This window comes from Strix aluco, chromosome 26 (assembly GCF_031877795.1).
Source record: "Strix aluco isolate bStrAlu1 chromosome 26, bStrAlu1.hap1, whole genome shotgun sequence".
Classification (NCBI taxonomy): Eukaryota; Metazoa; Chordata; class Aves; order Strigiformes; family Strigidae; genus Strix; species Strix aluco.
Genome location: NC_133956.1, coordinates 1,447,926 through 1,466,582, shown reverse-complemented (window position 1 = coordinate 1,466,582; position 18,657 = coordinate 1,447,926). Strand labels below are relative to the sequence as shown.

Below are 18,657 nucleotides of genomic sequence, written 5' to 3'. Positions count from 1 at the left end.
GGAGTTAAAGTGCCAGACAGGCGGTGGGGCGGGGGGCTGAGGGGGTGGAAAGAGACTCTGCTGCCAGCAATTTCTGGGGTGTGACGAGGTGCTTACCAGCAGCATTTCACAAACTCCCAACTCCTGAAAGGTTGTCGTGGGGGAAACCTTTACTCTGAGCAGCAGTAGCCAGAAATCTTCCTGTTCTATGTATTTCAATTTCTAAGCTCTTCAGGCCCAACAGTATTTTTCTGCTCTTGGCTCTGGAACAAGGAAAACATATTTTGAAGGGAAAATTCTAAAGGAAAAGCAAAACAGATGCCGTGGCTGTGGCTAGCATACGCTGAGGAAAGGCCAGTCAGACCACTAGGGCAAAGCCAACCCTCTAAAGGTGCTCTTCAAGCTACTACATTCTGATGCAAAAATGTAGCAATTACAGGTCTATATAAATTCAATCCTTTGCAACGCCATGGAGCATGGAAAACTAAGAATTTCCCCTTGAGTCAGAGCATAGTTTAAGCTTTAATCGTTCTTCCGGCCCCTTTTGCTAGAGGAAGGGCATTCACTTGCTGCTCTCTAGCGGCAGGCAGTGTTAGCAAAATTAAGAGAAGATGCAGGATTTTTCAGTTTTGAAGGTTTGAATTAGCACAACTTAGAAATCAGTGCAAACACCACGATAGAGAATTAACTGGATATTCAGCTATCTTATTCCAGTTATGCTGTTCTTCAAGAAACATCTGATAAGTGTCCTTTCCTCCTTCATCCTCTTCCCTAAACCTCCCACTCCAAACCCAGGCACACTAATTACTAGAATTGCTAGAATGAACCGAAACAGGCACGCCTCAAGCCAACCATACAGCAAGTTTTGTCTAGGAACTAACAAAACCAAAACCATTGAATCAGTAAGAAGAAACATATTCTTGGGGCCAAGAATTTTATGCAAACCTAAGTGGAAGACTTGAGAATTTACACTCCAATAAACATAAGGGGGGTTGTTTTTGTTGTATTCCAATATTACTGCAGCTGTTGCTAGTGAAGGGCTTAGTTGTGGCTACAAAAGAAAACCAGCAATGAAAAAAAAGAGCCAGGAGATAGACAAACATTTTGGAAAAAACCTCCATGTATACACAACTAAATGAAGTCCCGTAAATTAATTCCAACTGCCTCCAAAATTAAAAACACGTTTTATTGTAAAATTGCACTCCAATTAGTACCATAATCTTTATAAACATAATATACAGTAAAATATTTTACATGTAGCACACCAGGCGCATGCTTGTGATGTTACAAAATTTACAGTTCAGGATATTTCTCCAGTCAGCAACTTAAGTACGTGACATCAAGTCCTAGAAAGATGTTCAGTTTTACGGACCAGGCCACTGTCTTACCATTAGCTGGTCTCTACTTCAACATGTAATCAGGAATGCCAGAGATGCTGTATATTCTAGTTTCTTTCACACTATTTAGAATAGTTGTGAATGATGGTTCCTTATTACCCGATTTCCTCGTTCTAGAGGAAGCCTTTCGTTACCAGCTGTTCAGAAATGGATGATGTCTCTCAGATGAGTGCAGCTTGCATGAAAACAACGGAACGGATGATTTAAGAGAGTCTTCAGTTGGGCAAAACAAACCAAACAACTCTCTACAACAAAAGCAAATAAAATACCCCCAACACACCTCCTTTTCCTCTCCCACATTTTTCCCTCTCCACACACAAACATTCATATGCACATGTAAGAACATAAACAGTAATAAAAACTTATCATACTGCCTCATAAAAGCCTGTGGACCTTTTTTAAAAGTATACATTTCAAATATGAATTAGAGCTGCTTAAAATGTCAAGCTAATAAATGCTTAACGTTAGAGAAAAGACGACGCTGGAGGAAGCCATAGCTGCCTTTGTACTGCAGTTGTAAACAACACCCGTCCTGCCATAGGTAACACTGCTTACCCCAAGCTGCAGCAATACCTCCTTCATCTGTGCTTTAAGCTGACGGCAGCATTTCTGCGTCATTCCTGTCCCACCAACGGTATTTTCAGATGGAACTGATACCACTGAAACGTGTGAGATTCTGTGAGGGCAGTATACAGTAGTGTGAGTTTCCTTAATGCCTGGGAAAGACCAAGTTAGCATTTCATTCCCAACCAAGCACAGATTTGGGGCTCTCATTTGCCACAGAGCACTGAGAAAAAACAAGGGGGAATAAACAAGACCATTGCCCCGAAATTACTGGAACTTGTGAATCAAGTGGCAGCACGAGGATGCACAGCAATTTGTTTACCTTCCTGATGATTGCTGGCAGATTTGCAAAACAAACCACAACTGGCAAAGAGACAAGATGCAACCTCTGGCCCTAAGCAGAAATATTCAGCTCTCCAAGTACTGGAATATGCTTCGGCTTTGACTTGTTTCCTCTGTGCTGTCTACCCTGGGCCGTTTGGCCAGAGATGTTATTACCGCAGTAGGAGCTCTCTTCTTCACCTGCAGGGGAGGAGGATACATTAGAATATAAAAAGTCTTCAAAAAGTTTAAATTCTGAATTATCAAAGAATTATTTGGTGTGAGAGCACATACGAGGAAATCACAGAGAGTATTTAAAACAATGATCTTAACTACTTGGCAGCGCTTACCGCTGCTGTGTTTAATCTACACAACTGGCAGCACATTCCACACAAACCTGTACCTGAAGTTTTGATTTCTCCTTTGCCTCTTCACTCTTGTCTGGGGAAAGTGTATGAAAGACAAAATTCCTTGAATTTCGAGGTGCGTTTGGATTGAGGTCTGACATTGCTGCTAGTTTCTGAAGAACAGCTTTAGGTCTGTTCAAGAGAGACCCATTTTTTATCTGAAGAACAAAGAAATGCTGCGTTAAACCGCTCACACGAACAAGACAGCTCTTTTAGTAGGTTGCTCTTAACAGAGGAGACTACTCTACTAAAAGGTTACTCACTACCATACAAACCAGAAATGGCCAGAATCTGGGGTCAGCTGGCTTTGCTGTGCTCTACGGGCACAGTTTGGAAATACCATTTTTCAGAGCTGTTACCAACCTGGATGTCACTGGCAGGTCGGAATGTTTCAAAGGGGTTCCTGGGTAGTAGCGCGGTGTCTTGTACCACTACTGCTGGGCTGGCTAGCAGAGACAGAGAGGGAAGTCTCAGTTTCTGAACTTCATTTGAAGGAATATAATTTTATATCAAACGAAAGAACTTCGAATTGAAAACAGACAGTAAATACTGCAGGGGGGCCGGGAGGGGGGAGAAGCTGCATCAAATTATACTCTGAGCCGTACAACTGATAGATGACTCTGGCAATTAGTTCTATCAGTTAGAAGGGAAAATTTGGGTTTGAAACAGCTTTGCACACTTGGAGTCATGTTTTTGACACGACCAAGGAAAACTTATGTTTACTTTCACTACATTACACAGTTTTTTCTTAAGTCACGGATATTTGGAGAAACTGCTAGGCGGAATGTCACTTACAGTCTCCTTCTCTGCGTCTTAAAGGCAAGCAAACGAAGAACAAAAGACTAAAAGATGTAGAGGAACTTATTTCCACTCTACAGTGTTTTTTTTCAAGTAGCAGCATACTATTTTATTAAGTAAATACACACAATTATCACCAACCTTGCAGTTGCATATTTTCCATGATTTTATAGCTTTAGCTTTTCAAGTTCTGGAAGACACGAGCTCAGACTGGTGTAAGAAACCCAGACACTGGAGTTCTGATTCGTGGCCTGCTTCACTGGAGACCACGCGTGACAACTAGAAGTTAAGCTTTCTTTCTCTTATTTGATTGTCCCTTCAATAAAAAGCAAGCTTACCTTTCTTCTGTAGGGACTTAGCAGTTACTTTTTTTGCTAGTTTCATGAATTGGCTGTCTTCACCAATTTCTTCCTCCTCCTCCTGTTCTTTATTTTTTTCCTTCTGTAGCAGAGAGAAGTTACTTTGTAAAATTTAAAAAGTTCATACTAAGAATGAACATTTCATTCAGTATTTTAAGTAGACCAAGTCTTTCATTATGTAAATAGTATTTTTTATTTACTTTCTACCGTAAAAGTTTACTGCAATTACTCCTTTTCATCCTAGTTCTATTAATGAACAGCAAACCTCTAGTACCACATCCAGCTGACAAAGCTGACCTACTACTGAAACCTCTAAAAGTTTAATAAAAGACTTATTTCAGAACATAGTTGTTCTGCCTCTCCCTTCTGAATTAGTTTCCCTTTCTGTACAATACTTGTAGAAGAGCAGAATTCACAATGAAAAACAAAGATACATATATATGACCGATATTTTTTCCAGAGTTTAACTTGAGGAACTGACGATTTCACATCTAGCAATGGTACGAACACTGAGCAGATGCCATTCTGGAAGCTGTTACCTGCTCACGAAGCCACTGCTCTCGTTCAAACCGCTCTTTCCTCCATTTTGCTTCTGTCTCATCAAACTGTTCGTTTTCATCATCATTATCTGAATCTTTCTGAAACAAGTCAGTCTGTGAAGCATAATCTAGACAAAGAAAAAAAAAATTAGCTATCAAGAGAGACATACAATAAGCAGACCAGTAAAAACCAACAACAACAAAATCAATCTAAAACAAACAAAAAACCCACCAAAAGAAGAACCCTCCCCGCCCAGTTTATTTACTTCTGAAGGACTACTGAGTGGTATTTCACACCCACGCACTCTCTTTCCAATCTTTTACCCCCATCTATTGACTACGGATCAGAAAGGCACCTATGTTTTTCCATCTGAACCTCCTCATTCTGCCAGGGCCATCACTGTGCAGGTCACCATCAGCCAGGTACCTCTCCTGGTACAAGCGTAACTGCCGCTTGTCGTCATCGAGCATCACCTTCCTATCAGCGCAGAGAAGAGGGAGGAGGTTAGTCCAGATTATATCCAAGAGCCACGACTCCACACACAAAAATACAGACTAATACTGTCACTGACATGTGTAACTTCTGTACTTGGTTTTCTAATTCCGCTTCATTAGGGAGTTCCTCATCAATAATCTCTTCTTCATATTCGTTCAGGTCTTCACCATCGTATTCTTCCTCACTTCCCACATCACTCCCTGACAGCTCTGCCTCATCTTCCAAGAAATCCTGCAGTTTTCTATAAAAGAACATTAAAAAACTTCAGTTTGGTACACCAATAATCATCACACAAATCTTCTGAAAGCAAGCTCTATGTTTTGACATGAAATTAACACATATCCTCAATGAGAAATTATGATTCATCTTTGTTTTTTAAAAGACTAAGACTTGAGTTCTTGCACATTTCCACAGACAGCCTGCCAACACACAACACCCCAGATTATTGTCACCCTCCAGATTCCTGGCCCGTTGCCCACCAAATGTGACAGCAACGATAACTGCCAACTACATGTTTTACGAACTAGAACAAATAAAGATCTTAAGACATGAAGAATGACAGCAATACTCCTTGAATCCTGCTTTTTTGGTCAAAAGAAGGTTGTGTTGCTTTCACTGTGCCCTTCTGATTTCCATCTATAATGAAAATTTTAACGGAAATCCTCTATAATCCACCAGCAACATAGTTAAACTCATGCAACGTGGCAGCACCAAAGCACAAAAACAGTCAGAGCCAATGCCATATAAACATTAGCTACTAATGCTGGGGAGGGAATAATTATAGACTAAATTTCTAGTGCTATTAATATTCTATTCTGTCTGGCAATTAAGATACAAAAAAGATGTACTTAACAGTTTTTTCTTCAAGCCCTGTCTATGTCTCAGCAGTTCTTCTTCATCACTCACTTCTGCTTCTTCAGCATCACTATCTCCACTTTTTTCATCCTGTCAAAGAGAAAGTTTTCAGAAATTAAGGAATTTCTGGAAGTGGATGGCTTTGTAGTGACAGCTGCTTCTATTCTTCAAGCCACAAACAGAGACTAAAACACCAGAGATTTTTCAGAGGATTTGCTATGCTTTATCCAGTATATCATAATATTAAAGGAGACATTCTAAATGATCCAGACATTGCTCTTAAAAACATTTCAGTAGCTTGTTCTGGAAGTCATGATACTTTGCATTGATGGTTATGTTAAAAAACTAAGTAGATAAATGGAATTCTCTTAGTCCAAATGCTGCAGCAGTTGCTTTGCTCCATCAGTCCGTACCTCTTCACTATCAAAGGCATTGTCATCCGTTACAAGCTGAAAATCACCAAGTTCTTGCTCCTCCTCCTCTTCCTCTTCCCTGGGAAATGAACAAACACACATTTTCATTTCACCTCCAATGATGGATTCACAGTAATTCAAGGCAAAGTTTCAACCACCACAGCAGCTGCTCTCAGGCAATCACCTGCGAGTGCTCAGAGCTACAGTCTCTCAACAACATTTACCTTTAAATGCCCCAAATCCCCATTAGCACTGATATTTTAAGACCGCAGGTCTTCACTTGCAGAAACCATGGGACATGTACTAATTTCTGAGTTTGTTTCCCTCTAAAATTCCTCTTGGATCCCCCTAACAGTCCCATCCTCGTTATCCTTTTTCTCAGGCAGCCACACACCTTTCTAGTTTAATCAATGGAAAAAATACATTTGGTTATGGTTCCTGTAGTTTGGCAGCAGAACAGAACCCAAATGTCCTACATTCTAACAATCTTTTCTCAGTTTCATGAAAGGTCTTCAACACTTCTTTCACTATCAGTGAAAGACAAAGAATTTCCCTTCACAGCAGCTGTGGGAAACAGTATATGCTGCCAATTTAGAGAGTGATTGCTGAGCAATTTGCAATATTCCTCCTTTTCACCTCCGAAACAGACCACACTTTTGCTTACAGCGTTCTGAACTGATGACGAACAAGAAAGCACATTAAGAGTGAAAGGAGACAACTATCACTGTAAGTTTTTGTCATTTTAGGAAGAACAGTGCTAACCTGTCTGTGGGGAAGGAGCCTGAACAAAGCGCTAGAGCTTCTGCCATGGGGTCTTCTATGTCACTGTCTTTTTCTGCCTTGGAAGACACTGAAGATGCCCATGTTGGGGAACCTGCTATGAAAAGGAGTAAGATGGCAACTTATTAGACAGATATATTTCTACTCTTAAAATGTCAGAGAGCATCCTAGAAATACCAGTTAGCATGATCCCACAAAGGTGACAAATTGTGACAGCTCTCAGAAGTTCCATATTCTGCACTAGCGCCCACAACTAAAGGGCACCTTCACATAAAGCTTTTGAATCAAGTCACCAGCAAAGCTGGAAACAGAATTCAGGACGTACTCTGAGACACGAATTTTCCTGAACAAAGATTGAGCAGTTCTTCCATGTTCTGCTTTTTGTTGCTGCTGGTATTTGGCACGCGTTCAGCCTGACTGCTAAACTGTCCGGAACACAGGTCTAGTAATTCATCCATATTGGCATCCATCGCGTTCTCGTCCATGCTGGCCAGAGTCAGCTGATGCTTTGAGGGCTGGTATTTATTCCTATGTTGTCCAACATTCAAGAACCTGAAAGAGAGTTGATCGTTAGAAAAACCTTGCTGGCCTGTATGCTCAACTTCTGTTAAAGGGCACAAACCACCATCCTTTACACCTATTACCTACCCATCCGCATCAAGCAGCTGGCTCTGAGTGTCATCTTCCAGAGAAAATTGGAACTGTGACTCCCCAGCCCCTGGAAATAAACTCTTGGGCTCAGGAGAGGCATTATACAGGTCCTGGGAATCTTCTATGGGAAGAGAGGGCTCAGATGTCTTTCCTGAGCTCTAGCCAAAGGAATATAAAAACGTATAAGATATTTGTTTTGCAAGCCTGGAATTCAAAAGCAAGAATGGGATAAAACATTTAACCTATTTAAAAGAATTAATGCCATGCAGAATTCCAGTATGTCTGCACTGCTCTGATAAATCATAGGAGTTCACTGACATCAGATATCGTGTAGCCCAGGTAAGTATATTTAAAATATGTACTTGGTAAATATTTTTTATCTATAAAACACAGATTATATCATCTCTTCTCTGATGTTTTAGAATATAACTTTTTATAATGTCATTTTCATCCGTTCCAATATGGAGACATTTTAAACTCCAAGGAGAGTTTGCTTTTCTGAAATCTTACACATATAAAAGCATTTGGCTAGATACCACCTTCTGGTATTATTTTTTTGATAGATCTGACAGTCAGGATAAAATACATTTATTCACTACCCACTGTGTTAATATACGATAGGGATAGGCCTGACCACCTCACCTTGGAAGCAGAGCTGATAAAGCTCGTTTTGAAAAAACCTGGGGAAGGTGACCTGAAACCTCCTGCTGCAGATAAAAAGTTCCCTCCACGTGACATCTGCTTGTTACAGGGCTGATACGATGGAATCATGGAGCCGATCAACTCGAAGCTGCTGTTATGGCTGTTCTCTTTTGCTAGTGTTGGTAGAGAAAATGAATCATCATCCTCTGTGAAAAAAAAATAAAAAAATACAGTGCTTAACTTTTTTTGGTGATCCAGTAGGACCTCAAGATACGGTATTGCAATACTGACACCTTGCTAAAAATTCATTATTTAGTGCTTATGTTGGATTTCTTTCTTCACTGAGGATGCATATCATGCTTTTTTACTGAATTTCACCTTATTGATTTCTGACAGTTTCTATATTTTTCCAGTATAATTTTGAACTTTATTTTCCCTGAGTTTTTTCAAGCCCTCCCATTTTTTTCAACAGGCTAAGCTTCTATAATCATACTGTATAACTATACAGGTGATGAAGTAACAAAAATACTGAATACCAAACAGAAACCTATACATGTGCCATGTGAAAAAAACCACTAGCTACGATAATAGTTGTACTTTACCTAACTTGGTAGAACCTTTGTCTGCAACTTCTTCCATCTCAAGTTTCTCGTCAGGAAGAGAATATCTGCAATTCATTAAATAAAATGTATTTGCCAACATATACAAGTCGAATTGCTATTGTCTGTCAAACCTAATTGCAAAAAACAAGGTAAGACACAAAAATACATCTCGTATGTTGTGATTAAGAAACAGATCATTCCACTAAACAACGACTAAGTTTTTTAAAGAAAATATATATTAATGCACATATAACTACCGGAATAGGACAGAAAAAAATACTTATAAAAGGTACTTTAAATCAAAACATCTCTGTGTATTGAGCAAATTTAAAATTTTAAAGCTTGGTTTATTTACCCCATTTTTGAGGAGCTGTCCTTAAAAAGCATCAATGTAGACTCTGTTGAAGGTGGTTTGGGAACAGAATCACAGTGCACAGATTTTTCCAGCTTTTCTCCATCAATCGATTCTTTGTCGGTTTCTTTATCACCATCTTCAACATGTTTCTCTTCTGTATCTTCATTATCTTCCTCTGCTTCACCAAGCAGAAATTCCACATTCTAAAAAAAAACCACCCCCAAAAATAGCAGAGATACGGTGGTTATTGCTTTGATCTGTCAACTTCCTTGCTTTTCAAGAAAACATTTTACCATATGGAGGATGAAGCTGAGTGACATTCACAGTTCTTACATGCAAATATTCCACTCTGAGACAACTGCCATAGAGGTGCTTGAAACAGCCAAGCTGTTCTGATCCCTTTTAAAAAGGAAAGGCCATGGTAAATCCTACCCCACATCGGGCAGGTGACCTGTTTGTCCCCTGCTAGCAATGAGCCAAGGATACATGAAAACGGCACCAGAATCTTCTGCACACTTACATTCGGTTTTAATACTGTTTAGACAAGTAAAAAAATATTAATAAATTCAGTTTCAGACAATGCAAACCCTGAACATGCCAACTGTAGCAGGTTTTTAGCTTCTAGGAAGAATTCTTGGCAATTTCCCTAGTATTAACAGCGTACAAAAGTCTCATTTCATTGGGCAGAGGCAGCAGAATTGAGAAGCTGACAAGGTTCTGTAAAAATATTGCATACAGACCTCATGATTGTCTTCTTCCTCTTCCTCAGACTCATCTGTCATCTCTTCCTCCTCTTCCTCTTCTTCCTCCAGCATGTCCTCATTATCCAGTTTAAACAACGCTTGCCGCTTTTGGCGCTCCTCGGTCCTGCGGAGTTTCATGGCCTCCTGGAGTTTAGCCTTCAGTGCCTGCAGCTTTTCACCTGGATAGAAGTGAAGAAATTAATACATCAGCTGTACTACTGTGAATCCTTCAATTCACCGCCTTGAAGCATCCAATCTAATGTAGCTACACACATCAAAAAGGGAATTAAAAAAATTACTTGTTTTTAAATGTTTTTGTGAATTGATCTACTAAGAGCTAGGAGCAGTTAGTTTCAATAAGCTCAGCTCCATTTAGAGAAACCACACAGTCTCAAGGATTACCAAGATTCCTCGTTATCCATAAATGCCACCGGCGCAGCGCTCCGAATGAGAACAGGACCTGTCTCTCCACTGCACCTTTTGGGAACAAGAGCATCCAAGTGCCACGGGCAGATGTGCTACAGCACATGAAATAATCAAGAGCAGCTAGAAATAATGTGTGCCCATAGAACCAGCCAAATAATCTATTTCTTTTAATGGATGCTATGGGAGAGTCACATTCCACGCACAGTTTTGTTTGCAAATACATACAATTCTATTAGAAACTGCAGTTTAGAAATAAGGAAATATGAGATCTAATAATCGGTAGCAGCTCAGAAGAAGTCTGAGAGTCACATTCAGAGGGCTGATGAAATACAACAGTGTGGATATATGTTTATATAAAATTTTGGTACAGATGGGGAGAAATCCAGAGAACCAGTTGCAAAGATCTGACTGAGGCTGTTCTACACTGGCCTGTGCTCTTTAAGAGGTCTATCAAGATTCTTTTTTAAAACAGGGCTACCCATTAGAGGGAGCATACATACTAATTTCACAAATGAAGATCCCTTCATCTGTATTTCATAGGGCAGCACTGGGAAAGGGGGAATGAGGGGGAAAAGAAGACAAGGTGTTTTCCAATTCAATCATCACTTCTCCTCCCAAACCAACCTGGCTTCGTGTGGACTGTTTCATCCAGGCTCTCTGCAGCCAACACTGCTGGTACCACGTCTGCTCTCAGCTCCTCCTTTCCTTCAGACGTAGTCTCCTTACGGATAATGTTCATGTTTATGGTCCTTTCAACTTTGGATTTTGACGTTCCAAGAGTGTGCTTCAAGAAACGTGCTTTCAAGGCTTCTAATTCTTTAAATACATATTAATTAAATTTCAAAATGCAAATTAAATTAATTTGATAGCATTTAAAAGCATTGAGCATTGAAGTTGTATCAAGAGTAGATCTTGAAAAATTCTTTTTTCAAAGGTAGTTAAAAACTCTAAATCTTTAATATATTTGCAAAACCATTCTATTTGACTAATAAACCAATAAACCATTACAGAGTATTTTTGCTGTAACTTGTAGTTAATTGAGATCAGCTAATACTAAATTACCTTATCACTGACTACGATTTATCCACAAGACCTCAGCTCACTTCCAGTCTAGCCTTCCAGCCACCAGGCAATTCTAGACTTCTGTTAACACAGACATCTAAAGCCAGACTGACGGCTGACAAAAACAGCTCCTTGGCAGAGGTCAGTTTCTTCCACGCACAGAAGTAGCATCCAATCCAGACATCCTCTTAAGATCTTCTAATACATAATAGATTTAATGGAATTATAAAATTGCCTAATCATTTGCAGTCTTTCCCTGAAACAAGGTCAACTATTTAATATTGATGACTAGACGTTCAACTTCCAGTACCTAAAAGACATTCAAACCATTCTTGCTACAGAAGTAGATTTTTGCTTGTTATCCAGCCTCGCCTCTTAACAAAATCAGTTACAGGCCAGTTTTGTTTCCAGATAATTACTGTATGCCTTGTTTTGAATCAATTTGAAAAAGTGCTCCAATCTGCTTTAAGTACCAACTATAATTCACTATAGCAAAACAGAAATAAATCATTCATCATTAAATAGGTACAACTGAGCATTCCTTCAAGCTTTCAAATATTAAGGACTCAGAACTTTCCTTTTAAACATCAGCTGAAAGAAAAGGGATACCAACATGAAGCAAAGAATCCGTACTGGTAAGTGAACGTGCCTGACTGTTCTATCACCTTAACTGGAAAGTCTGAGAAATGTTTAAGTCAGATTAACTCTGCTTACAGGGACAGGTATGAGAGGAACAACAATAAAAGCGATACCTTTATTTGAATCTGATTCATCGAGGTTTATAAAGGATTCGTTGTCAGAGCAGATTCTTGGCTTGATGGACAGGTCTACTCCCAGTTCACGAAGTTTATCCAACTTGGACTTCCTCACTTTTTCCAGCGGTGCCACCAATCCAGGCCCCACTTGTTGATTGCTTTTGTCACATTGTATGTCTGGTGCTGTTTCACCTCTTTGCTCAAGGACATCTCCTCCAACTGCTAGAGGAATTTCATTCTCTCTTTGTTCACTACAGTCAGTGTTTAGAAAGTCAGAGTGCTGCTGTTGTTCTGTATTACCATCAGCTGTTACAGTCCTAACTGTGGGAGAATCATCACCGTCCTGCCTGGGCTCTTCAGCACAATCTTCTGTCAAGCTCTTCCCTGCATCACCAAGAGGCTTGTTCGCAGTAGTATCAACATCTCTGCCAAGGCTTGTTTCTGGTTCATTAGCTGCTGATTGATCACCTTCTATTTCCCCATCTTTGCAATCTGTGCTCAGGTTCTTAGTGTCTGCAGATTCTTCATTTAGGGATAGCTGGTATTTAGTGGACCTAACAAAGGCAGAAAGAACTATATCACCCATGGCTACTGTGAATGGGGAGAAGAGGTTGAGAACAAACTCAAAGAGAAGGAAATAATTTACTAATTATTGTCATTAATGTGTGGAAAGAGATAAAGGACAGAAGTCTGGAAAACTTCATTTTGAGAAGATAAGGAAGTGTAAAGAGTTTGTACTAGTTAGTTACATTATCACAGTATAAAATTCCCAAAAAATTTTGTGAGTACAGCAGCTTAAATATTTTACTACACATTACCAAAACCAAGCAATAGTCCAAGTAAAATGTTGGGGTCCAGTCTAAATCACATTAAAGTAACTTTGCACGAGCATGTTACTTCATCTGGAGTTAGTACTAGGCCCTGATTACTTCAACAGTACGACTGTGAAGAGTGCAGCGTTGCCTTACGTTAACAGTGACATACTCCTAATTTCCAGGGGTTCACAGAATTAAAGGAGCCTAAGAAAGTTTCTTAACAGAACTTTCCAGTCAAAGCAACAGCTAAAATTAAACCAGCAAAAAGCTGCGACTGTACACAGAGCAGGTGCATATGTCATACAACACCTACAGCATGCAAAAGTCCAGTTACCCTCAAAAGCAAAGCTGGGATATCCTCAAAATTTATGAAAAGATACAAGGAGGGTTTAAGTTCTTACTTCAGCAATGCCATGGCATTTCCTTGGCAGAGTGGTCGAGGTCTACGCCTGAAGAAATCATGAATGCTTTTGGTCTCAGGCACGTGATATGGGAGAGACACTGACGATTCTACCAGAGAAAGGAGGCGAGAGAAGGTTTAAAACATCATCCAAGGCATTTATTTGATATCTGGAATTCAAAGGAGCTTGACACAAGTATTTTGCAGCAAAGGCATCTGCCTAGGCACAAACAGCACAGTTTAAACTTGAATATAGCAAACACTGCTGTTGGGAAAGAGTTCCAACAGCAACAGTCTTCAAGACCAAATTTGCAACATGCCCATGAATTCATTAGGAAATTAACTGTGGTGTTAATATCAGAATGGCAGGACCAGTTTCAACATTACTGCATGCTTGTCAAACTCTCTAAATATTGCACTAACTTTACACAACAAGTTTACAGGCTCAAGTGTTTGCACAATGATTTTTTTTCTTCATTAGTTTCAAAGATACCTTTTAACAGGTCCTTGAATAAAAATGGTCTGGCATGCCTCAATCCTAAATAACTCATGCCAGGTGAAAGAAGGCTCTAACCTTTCAGGCAAATTCTTTCAATTTCTCCCCTGAATTTCTTAATAGTTTATACCTCTCTACACACAAATAATTTAAGTTTTACCTCTAATAAGTCGTTGTGTCTCACTATGTAGTTGTTTAATGGCTTCTTTACTTAACCTTGCTGCTTTCCGCTCCTTAAGGAAAGAAAAGAAAGGCTGCTGAAGTCAGAAAACAAAATATGAGACTTCATTTATACTTTCTAAATAGCTTATTTCTCCCTTTCAAACAGAAGGGAGTCAGAATAAAGCAGCCAGTTAAATAAAAAGACTAAAAATAGCAAATCAACAAGAACACTGGACAGTGTGCATACAAAAACGTTTTGAGTCACTGCAACAAACAGTGGAGAGCTTTAGAAAGAAGAATACTTCACCTTCCTTTTTGGTTCTTTTAATACAGGTTCCTCGTTCTCATCATCAAATACATGTTTGTAGCCTTCATCCACAGAAAACCGTTCTTTGTTCTACAGTGCATAAGAAGAGATTCATCAATTTGTCTAGGTACACAGGCACTACCAAGGGCAAACAGGTCAAAAGTAAAAAAATAATTGTACAGAATCATCACTGGTCAGCAACACCAGCAAGTATTCTCATAAACCAACATAAATCCCACTTAATACTTATGGTAGATTTCCAAAGCTCCTACTAAAGCATTATAACTTCCCAGGACAACGTCCCTCCATCTTTAAGAACAAAAAGCAGGGGACTATTCTCTCCTCTGTCATATCAGAAAGATTTTAATACATGATTAGGTACAATACCACCCACTAATAACCAATAATCTTGTGTCACTATCAAATGTTACCTGATATTTTTTTATTTTGTTTTTCACTGCCGCTCGTATTGATTCTATCGACTCTTCATCCTCTGGGGGGTAATCGTTTTCCTCTTCTAAGCCATTATCAAAAAGGTCTTTGTCATCAAGGAGACATCCACTGTCATTAAAAGGATACCTCTCACCACCATCTACCTGCTTGCCATAAGAATAAAGTAGTTGTGTAATTCGTTTCAGAAGGACCCCTTCAGTTCTTTGACATAATTTAAGATTACAGTCAAAAGGTCTTCAGGAAAGAAGTTAGGAGAAGTACAGGCCATCTTTAATCTACCACCTCGTGTGTCATGTAAGGCAGTCATACTCACTTCACAGCACCGTAAAGTTGATAAGGTAATTAATTCATATGCCTATGATAAGTTGGGAATTTCAACAGTTACTTAAGACCAAAATGCCTCAGAGAGAAAAAATTAACACTTGAAATATGCGTTTCATAAATAGCAACAATACACAACCTCCCCAGCAGCCATTTATTTAGACCAGAGTTCCGATCTGAAAGTAGCCCAAAGCTTCCTCCAGAAACTAGCCCAGCAATGTAGAGAAAAGCTGAAATACCAATCAAAGCAGTTTGTGCATGTAACAAACCCGCAACGAACCCAAAAAAACCTCAAATAATTTCTGCCTGGCTTCACACGCACTGACATTAAATCAAGCATTAGGGTCTGTACGTTCTGTGCAGATGAAACCAGCAGACTTGGGCTGTGTCCTGTGGATCCCACCTCTGCTGCAGGATGTGGGCACTGGCAGTGCCAAAGCATTGAAACACAAGAGCCAAATGCAGAAACAAAATTAACTTAGTTGAGAAAACATCTGAGACTTTCTGCCAAAATATATACCTCTGCTCTAGGATTCTTTTCTTTTTTCAGCTGTTTAATGGACTCAATTGTTCTCTCCTTCTCCTTTCTTCTTCTTGATTTTCCTACAGGTTTTTTTGCCACCCCTTCTTCAAAATCATGTTTATGTTGTTTATGTTTTCTGTACTTTTTCCCAGACTTTAGGGGTCTCTCCTCTTCCAGCTCATTCTCGGACAAGCCAGACTTTCTGCTTGTTTCAAGGGTTTCAATCTGCAAGCGGTCACCAGTGTCACTGTCATCACTATCTAGCAGGCCTTGGCGAATCCAATGAGATTTCTTGTCCCTCTGGGCAGCGATGTTCTCTTTTTCCTCTCCATTTTCCTCGTCTCCACCTGGAGCATTGTTCTGCACAAAAGAGCCACCATCCTCTCCATCCTCGCTCTCACTGTCCTGAAGTACCTTCTTGCTTTTTGCTTTTTTACGTACAAAAATCTCTTCCTCTGAATCTGACAAAATATATTAAAAGAAATGATGCATGCTACGGAGAGGAAAATTCCACAAGTTAATTAACAAACAATCAGTTAAACATAGTTACATATCTGTTAAATTTCACAGATGTCAACATCTACAGCAAAGCAGCTTGAACTCAAGTTTTCAAAATCCACTTCTCCCTGTAGTGCAGTATATAACTGACCCAAACTGATGTTATAGGTTCTTAACCTTTAAAAAAAAAAGGCAAAACTGAAAATCCTTCACTGACAGTGACTTGTCTTGAAATAGTATAAAACCCACAGTAAGTAACTGAGGACATAGATTAAGTAAGTCATAAGGAATTAAGCAATTAAGACACTCACATCCCATTTACCATTTCCCTTTCTGTACCTCAAAAAATGCTTTTCAGAGACTTACAGATATCTGCCCACATAATGAGCAGCAAAAAAGGCAGTTTGGATTCCAACAGGTTGAGCAACGACAACTTCGTAAAAAAGTATTTATAAAACGAAAAAAGCACCACTGAAGGCAACAAGCAGCAGGCACAATTCAGGGAAATATTACAGACCTCTGTCATCGGGAGATGCTCTCCCTTTGCTGCAGGGACCTGGAGAGGCTGCTTCACAGCTGCCCTGTCCGCTGTCAGAGTCGCTATCATGGGGTTTCTGCAAGTCTGAATTCAAGTCTTCTAACGGAAACTACAAAGCAAAACAAAGTTTCCTTGCTATAGTAAGTGCTGTTTATTTAGTAATGACACTTGTTGTCTAACTTCATTCCAAAACCTCGGCTAACCCTTTACACACAATTACATACACATACATTATCATTATATTTTAAGAGTTATTTGGTATTTACATGAAGGGAGATTACACTACATCCAATTTTATCAGTATTTAAAGGTGGGCTTGTACACAGAAAAAAAAAAAAGGAATCAACATACTGCCTGATCTCCCCTGATTGTTATTCAAATCTTTTAGAATGAAAAGGGTGAGAAAAGTAAAAATTTATTCTCCCACATCCGCATTTCGCCTAAATTAACTAAATAGGGGCCAGCAGACACCTGTGGGCATTCTTCAGCAAGGATCCTCTACGACAAGGTGCCCAAGGCCGGCGCGCCGGCCCGCTGCAGCAGAAGGGCCCCTCCTATGTCCCGGGAATCCCCCTCACGGCTGACCCCCCCCCCCCCCCGGGCCGCCGCAGGTCACGGCAGCGCTGCAGGCGCAGCAGGTCAGCCCGGCCGCGGCCCGGCGGGGTCACAGCCCCGCGCAGCGCTGCGGAGGCGGCGGGCGGGCGATGGGCCGGGACCGGGCTGAGGGGACGGGACACACCGGTCCCCGAGCCGGGCGGACCCTGCCGGAGCGCCCTTCCCGGCATGCAGCGCGCCCGCCCGCGCCCGGCACCGCCTTCCCGGCATGCACCGCGCCCGCGGCCCGTGCCCCACACCCCCCAGCATGCACCGCGGGGATAGGCCAAGCGCAGCCTTCCCGGCAGGCCCCGCGGGCGGCAAGGCGGAAGGGCGAGCTGCCGGGGGTGCCGGGAAGCGTAGTCTGAGAAGAGCGGGGCGAGCCCGGCGGCGGCGCGCTGCCGCCCGCGCGTAAGAGCGGCCGAGGAGGCGCCGCCGCCGCCACCTCCCTCACCGCTCCTCGCAACTCCTCCCGGCCCTCTGCCGCGCCACAGTCAGAGGAGCCCCGAGGCCGCAGCCAGCCGGTGATGCGGAGCGGCAGGACTCACCTCAGCGGGGGCCCCACCCTCCGCCGCCGCCGCTGCCGCCATGGCCTGGCCCAGCCCCGCCGCTCCCGCCTCACAACCGCGTAGGGAACCGCTTCGAGTCTTCGCGCGCTGCGCCAGTCCCGCCCAACCCTGCAGACAGCCAATGGCCGCTCAGGGCTGCCCCAAAGCCCCGCCCCTCGCAGCTTTATTGGGAGGTTTTTCCGCCTGGCCCCGCCTCCTTTGCCTGGCCCAATCAGTGCTCGCGTTTCCAGGCCACCCCGCGCGCCTTATAAGGCCGCCCCGGAGCAGCGCGCCCTCTGCTGTCAGGGCGAGGCGGCTCCTCCGCCGCGGCGGGCGGCCTCGAGGGGCCGGTTGAGGGGGGGCCTGGGCCTGTCTGCGGCCTGGCGGGGGTGAGCAGGGGCGCACAGCCGTGCCGGTGCAGCACTAGGCAGTGTGGGTGCCTCAGGGGTCTGCGGGCCCGGCCCCGTGAGGTACGCTAGCCCCTCAGAGCTCAGGCTGGGCCGCGTCCCAGAAGGGGCCTCAGTTGTGAGGGACAGCACAGCCCTGCCTCCAGAGCCAACGGGGGCTACCACCAGAGTCTGGTGCTGCGTCACCTGTGGAGGCTGCAGACCTGCTGCAGGCATTTGCTAGTGGGAGTGCAAAAGCCTTTTCCCCTTGTGATCAGGACCGGTGAGTACAGATGAGTCTGAGTAAAGCCTCACACCTCAGTGTGTTTCTCTACATCCGCTCCATGTAAGGTGCTGCCACCACATAACACCACCGAGCCTGCAGTATGTGGGGCACAATGCTGCCAAAGAGGGAAAGGGATGGCAGGTCAGAGCTTGGCCCTGGTGCTCAAGAGGCTTCTCCAGAACTGTA

At 42.1% G+C, this 18,657-nt stretch overlaps 1 protein-coding gene across 1 annotated transcript; it reads right to left on the bottom strand.

Moving 5' to 3' along the window:
* Nucleotides 1-1,140: 1,140 nt before the first annotated feature.
* Nucleotides 1,141-17,092, bottom strand: CLSPN (claspin). Its single transcript, XM_074850860.1, has 26 exons — nucleotides 17,085-17,092; nucleotides 16,924-16,972; nucleotides 16,637-16,766; nucleotides 15,619-16,082; nucleotides 14,756-14,920; nucleotides 14,325-14,414; nucleotides 14,016-14,088; nucleotides 13,361-13,469; nucleotides 12,142-12,698; nucleotides 10,952-11,143; nucleotides 9,899-10,080; nucleotides 9,159-9,361; nucleotides 8,804-8,868; nucleotides 8,202-8,407; nucleotides 7,557-7,717; nucleotides 7,234-7,460; nucleotides 6,891-7,005; nucleotides 6,129-6,207; nucleotides 5,714-5,805; nucleotides 4,937-5,101; nucleotides 4,721-4,842; nucleotides 4,365-4,492; nucleotides 3,805-3,907; nucleotides 3,032-3,114; nucleotides 2,665-2,826; nucleotides 1,141-2,462 (listed from the first exon to the last, which is right to left on the bottom strand). The coding sequence occupies exons 1-26, from the start codon at nucleotides 17,090-17,092 to the stop codon at nucleotides 2,349-2,351; spliced, it is 4,044 nt and encodes a 1,347-aa protein (XP_074706961.1). The 3' UTR covers nucleotides 1,141-2,348.
* Between the last annotated feature and the right edge of the window lie 1,565 nt (nucleotides 17,093-18,657).

Excerpts from the sequence above, each read along its gene's own strand:
- CLSPN (XM_074850860.1), bottom strand. Across the intron at positions 12,699-13,360 it reads AATGCCATGGCATTGCTGAA|GTCCACTAAATACCAGCTAT; the intron begins GTAAGAACTTAA and ends TGCCTTTGTTAG. Across the intron at positions 7,718-8,201 it reads TTATCAGCTCTGCTTCCAAG|AGCTCAGGAAAGACATCTGA; the intron begins GTGAGGTGGTCA and ends TCCTTTGGCTAG.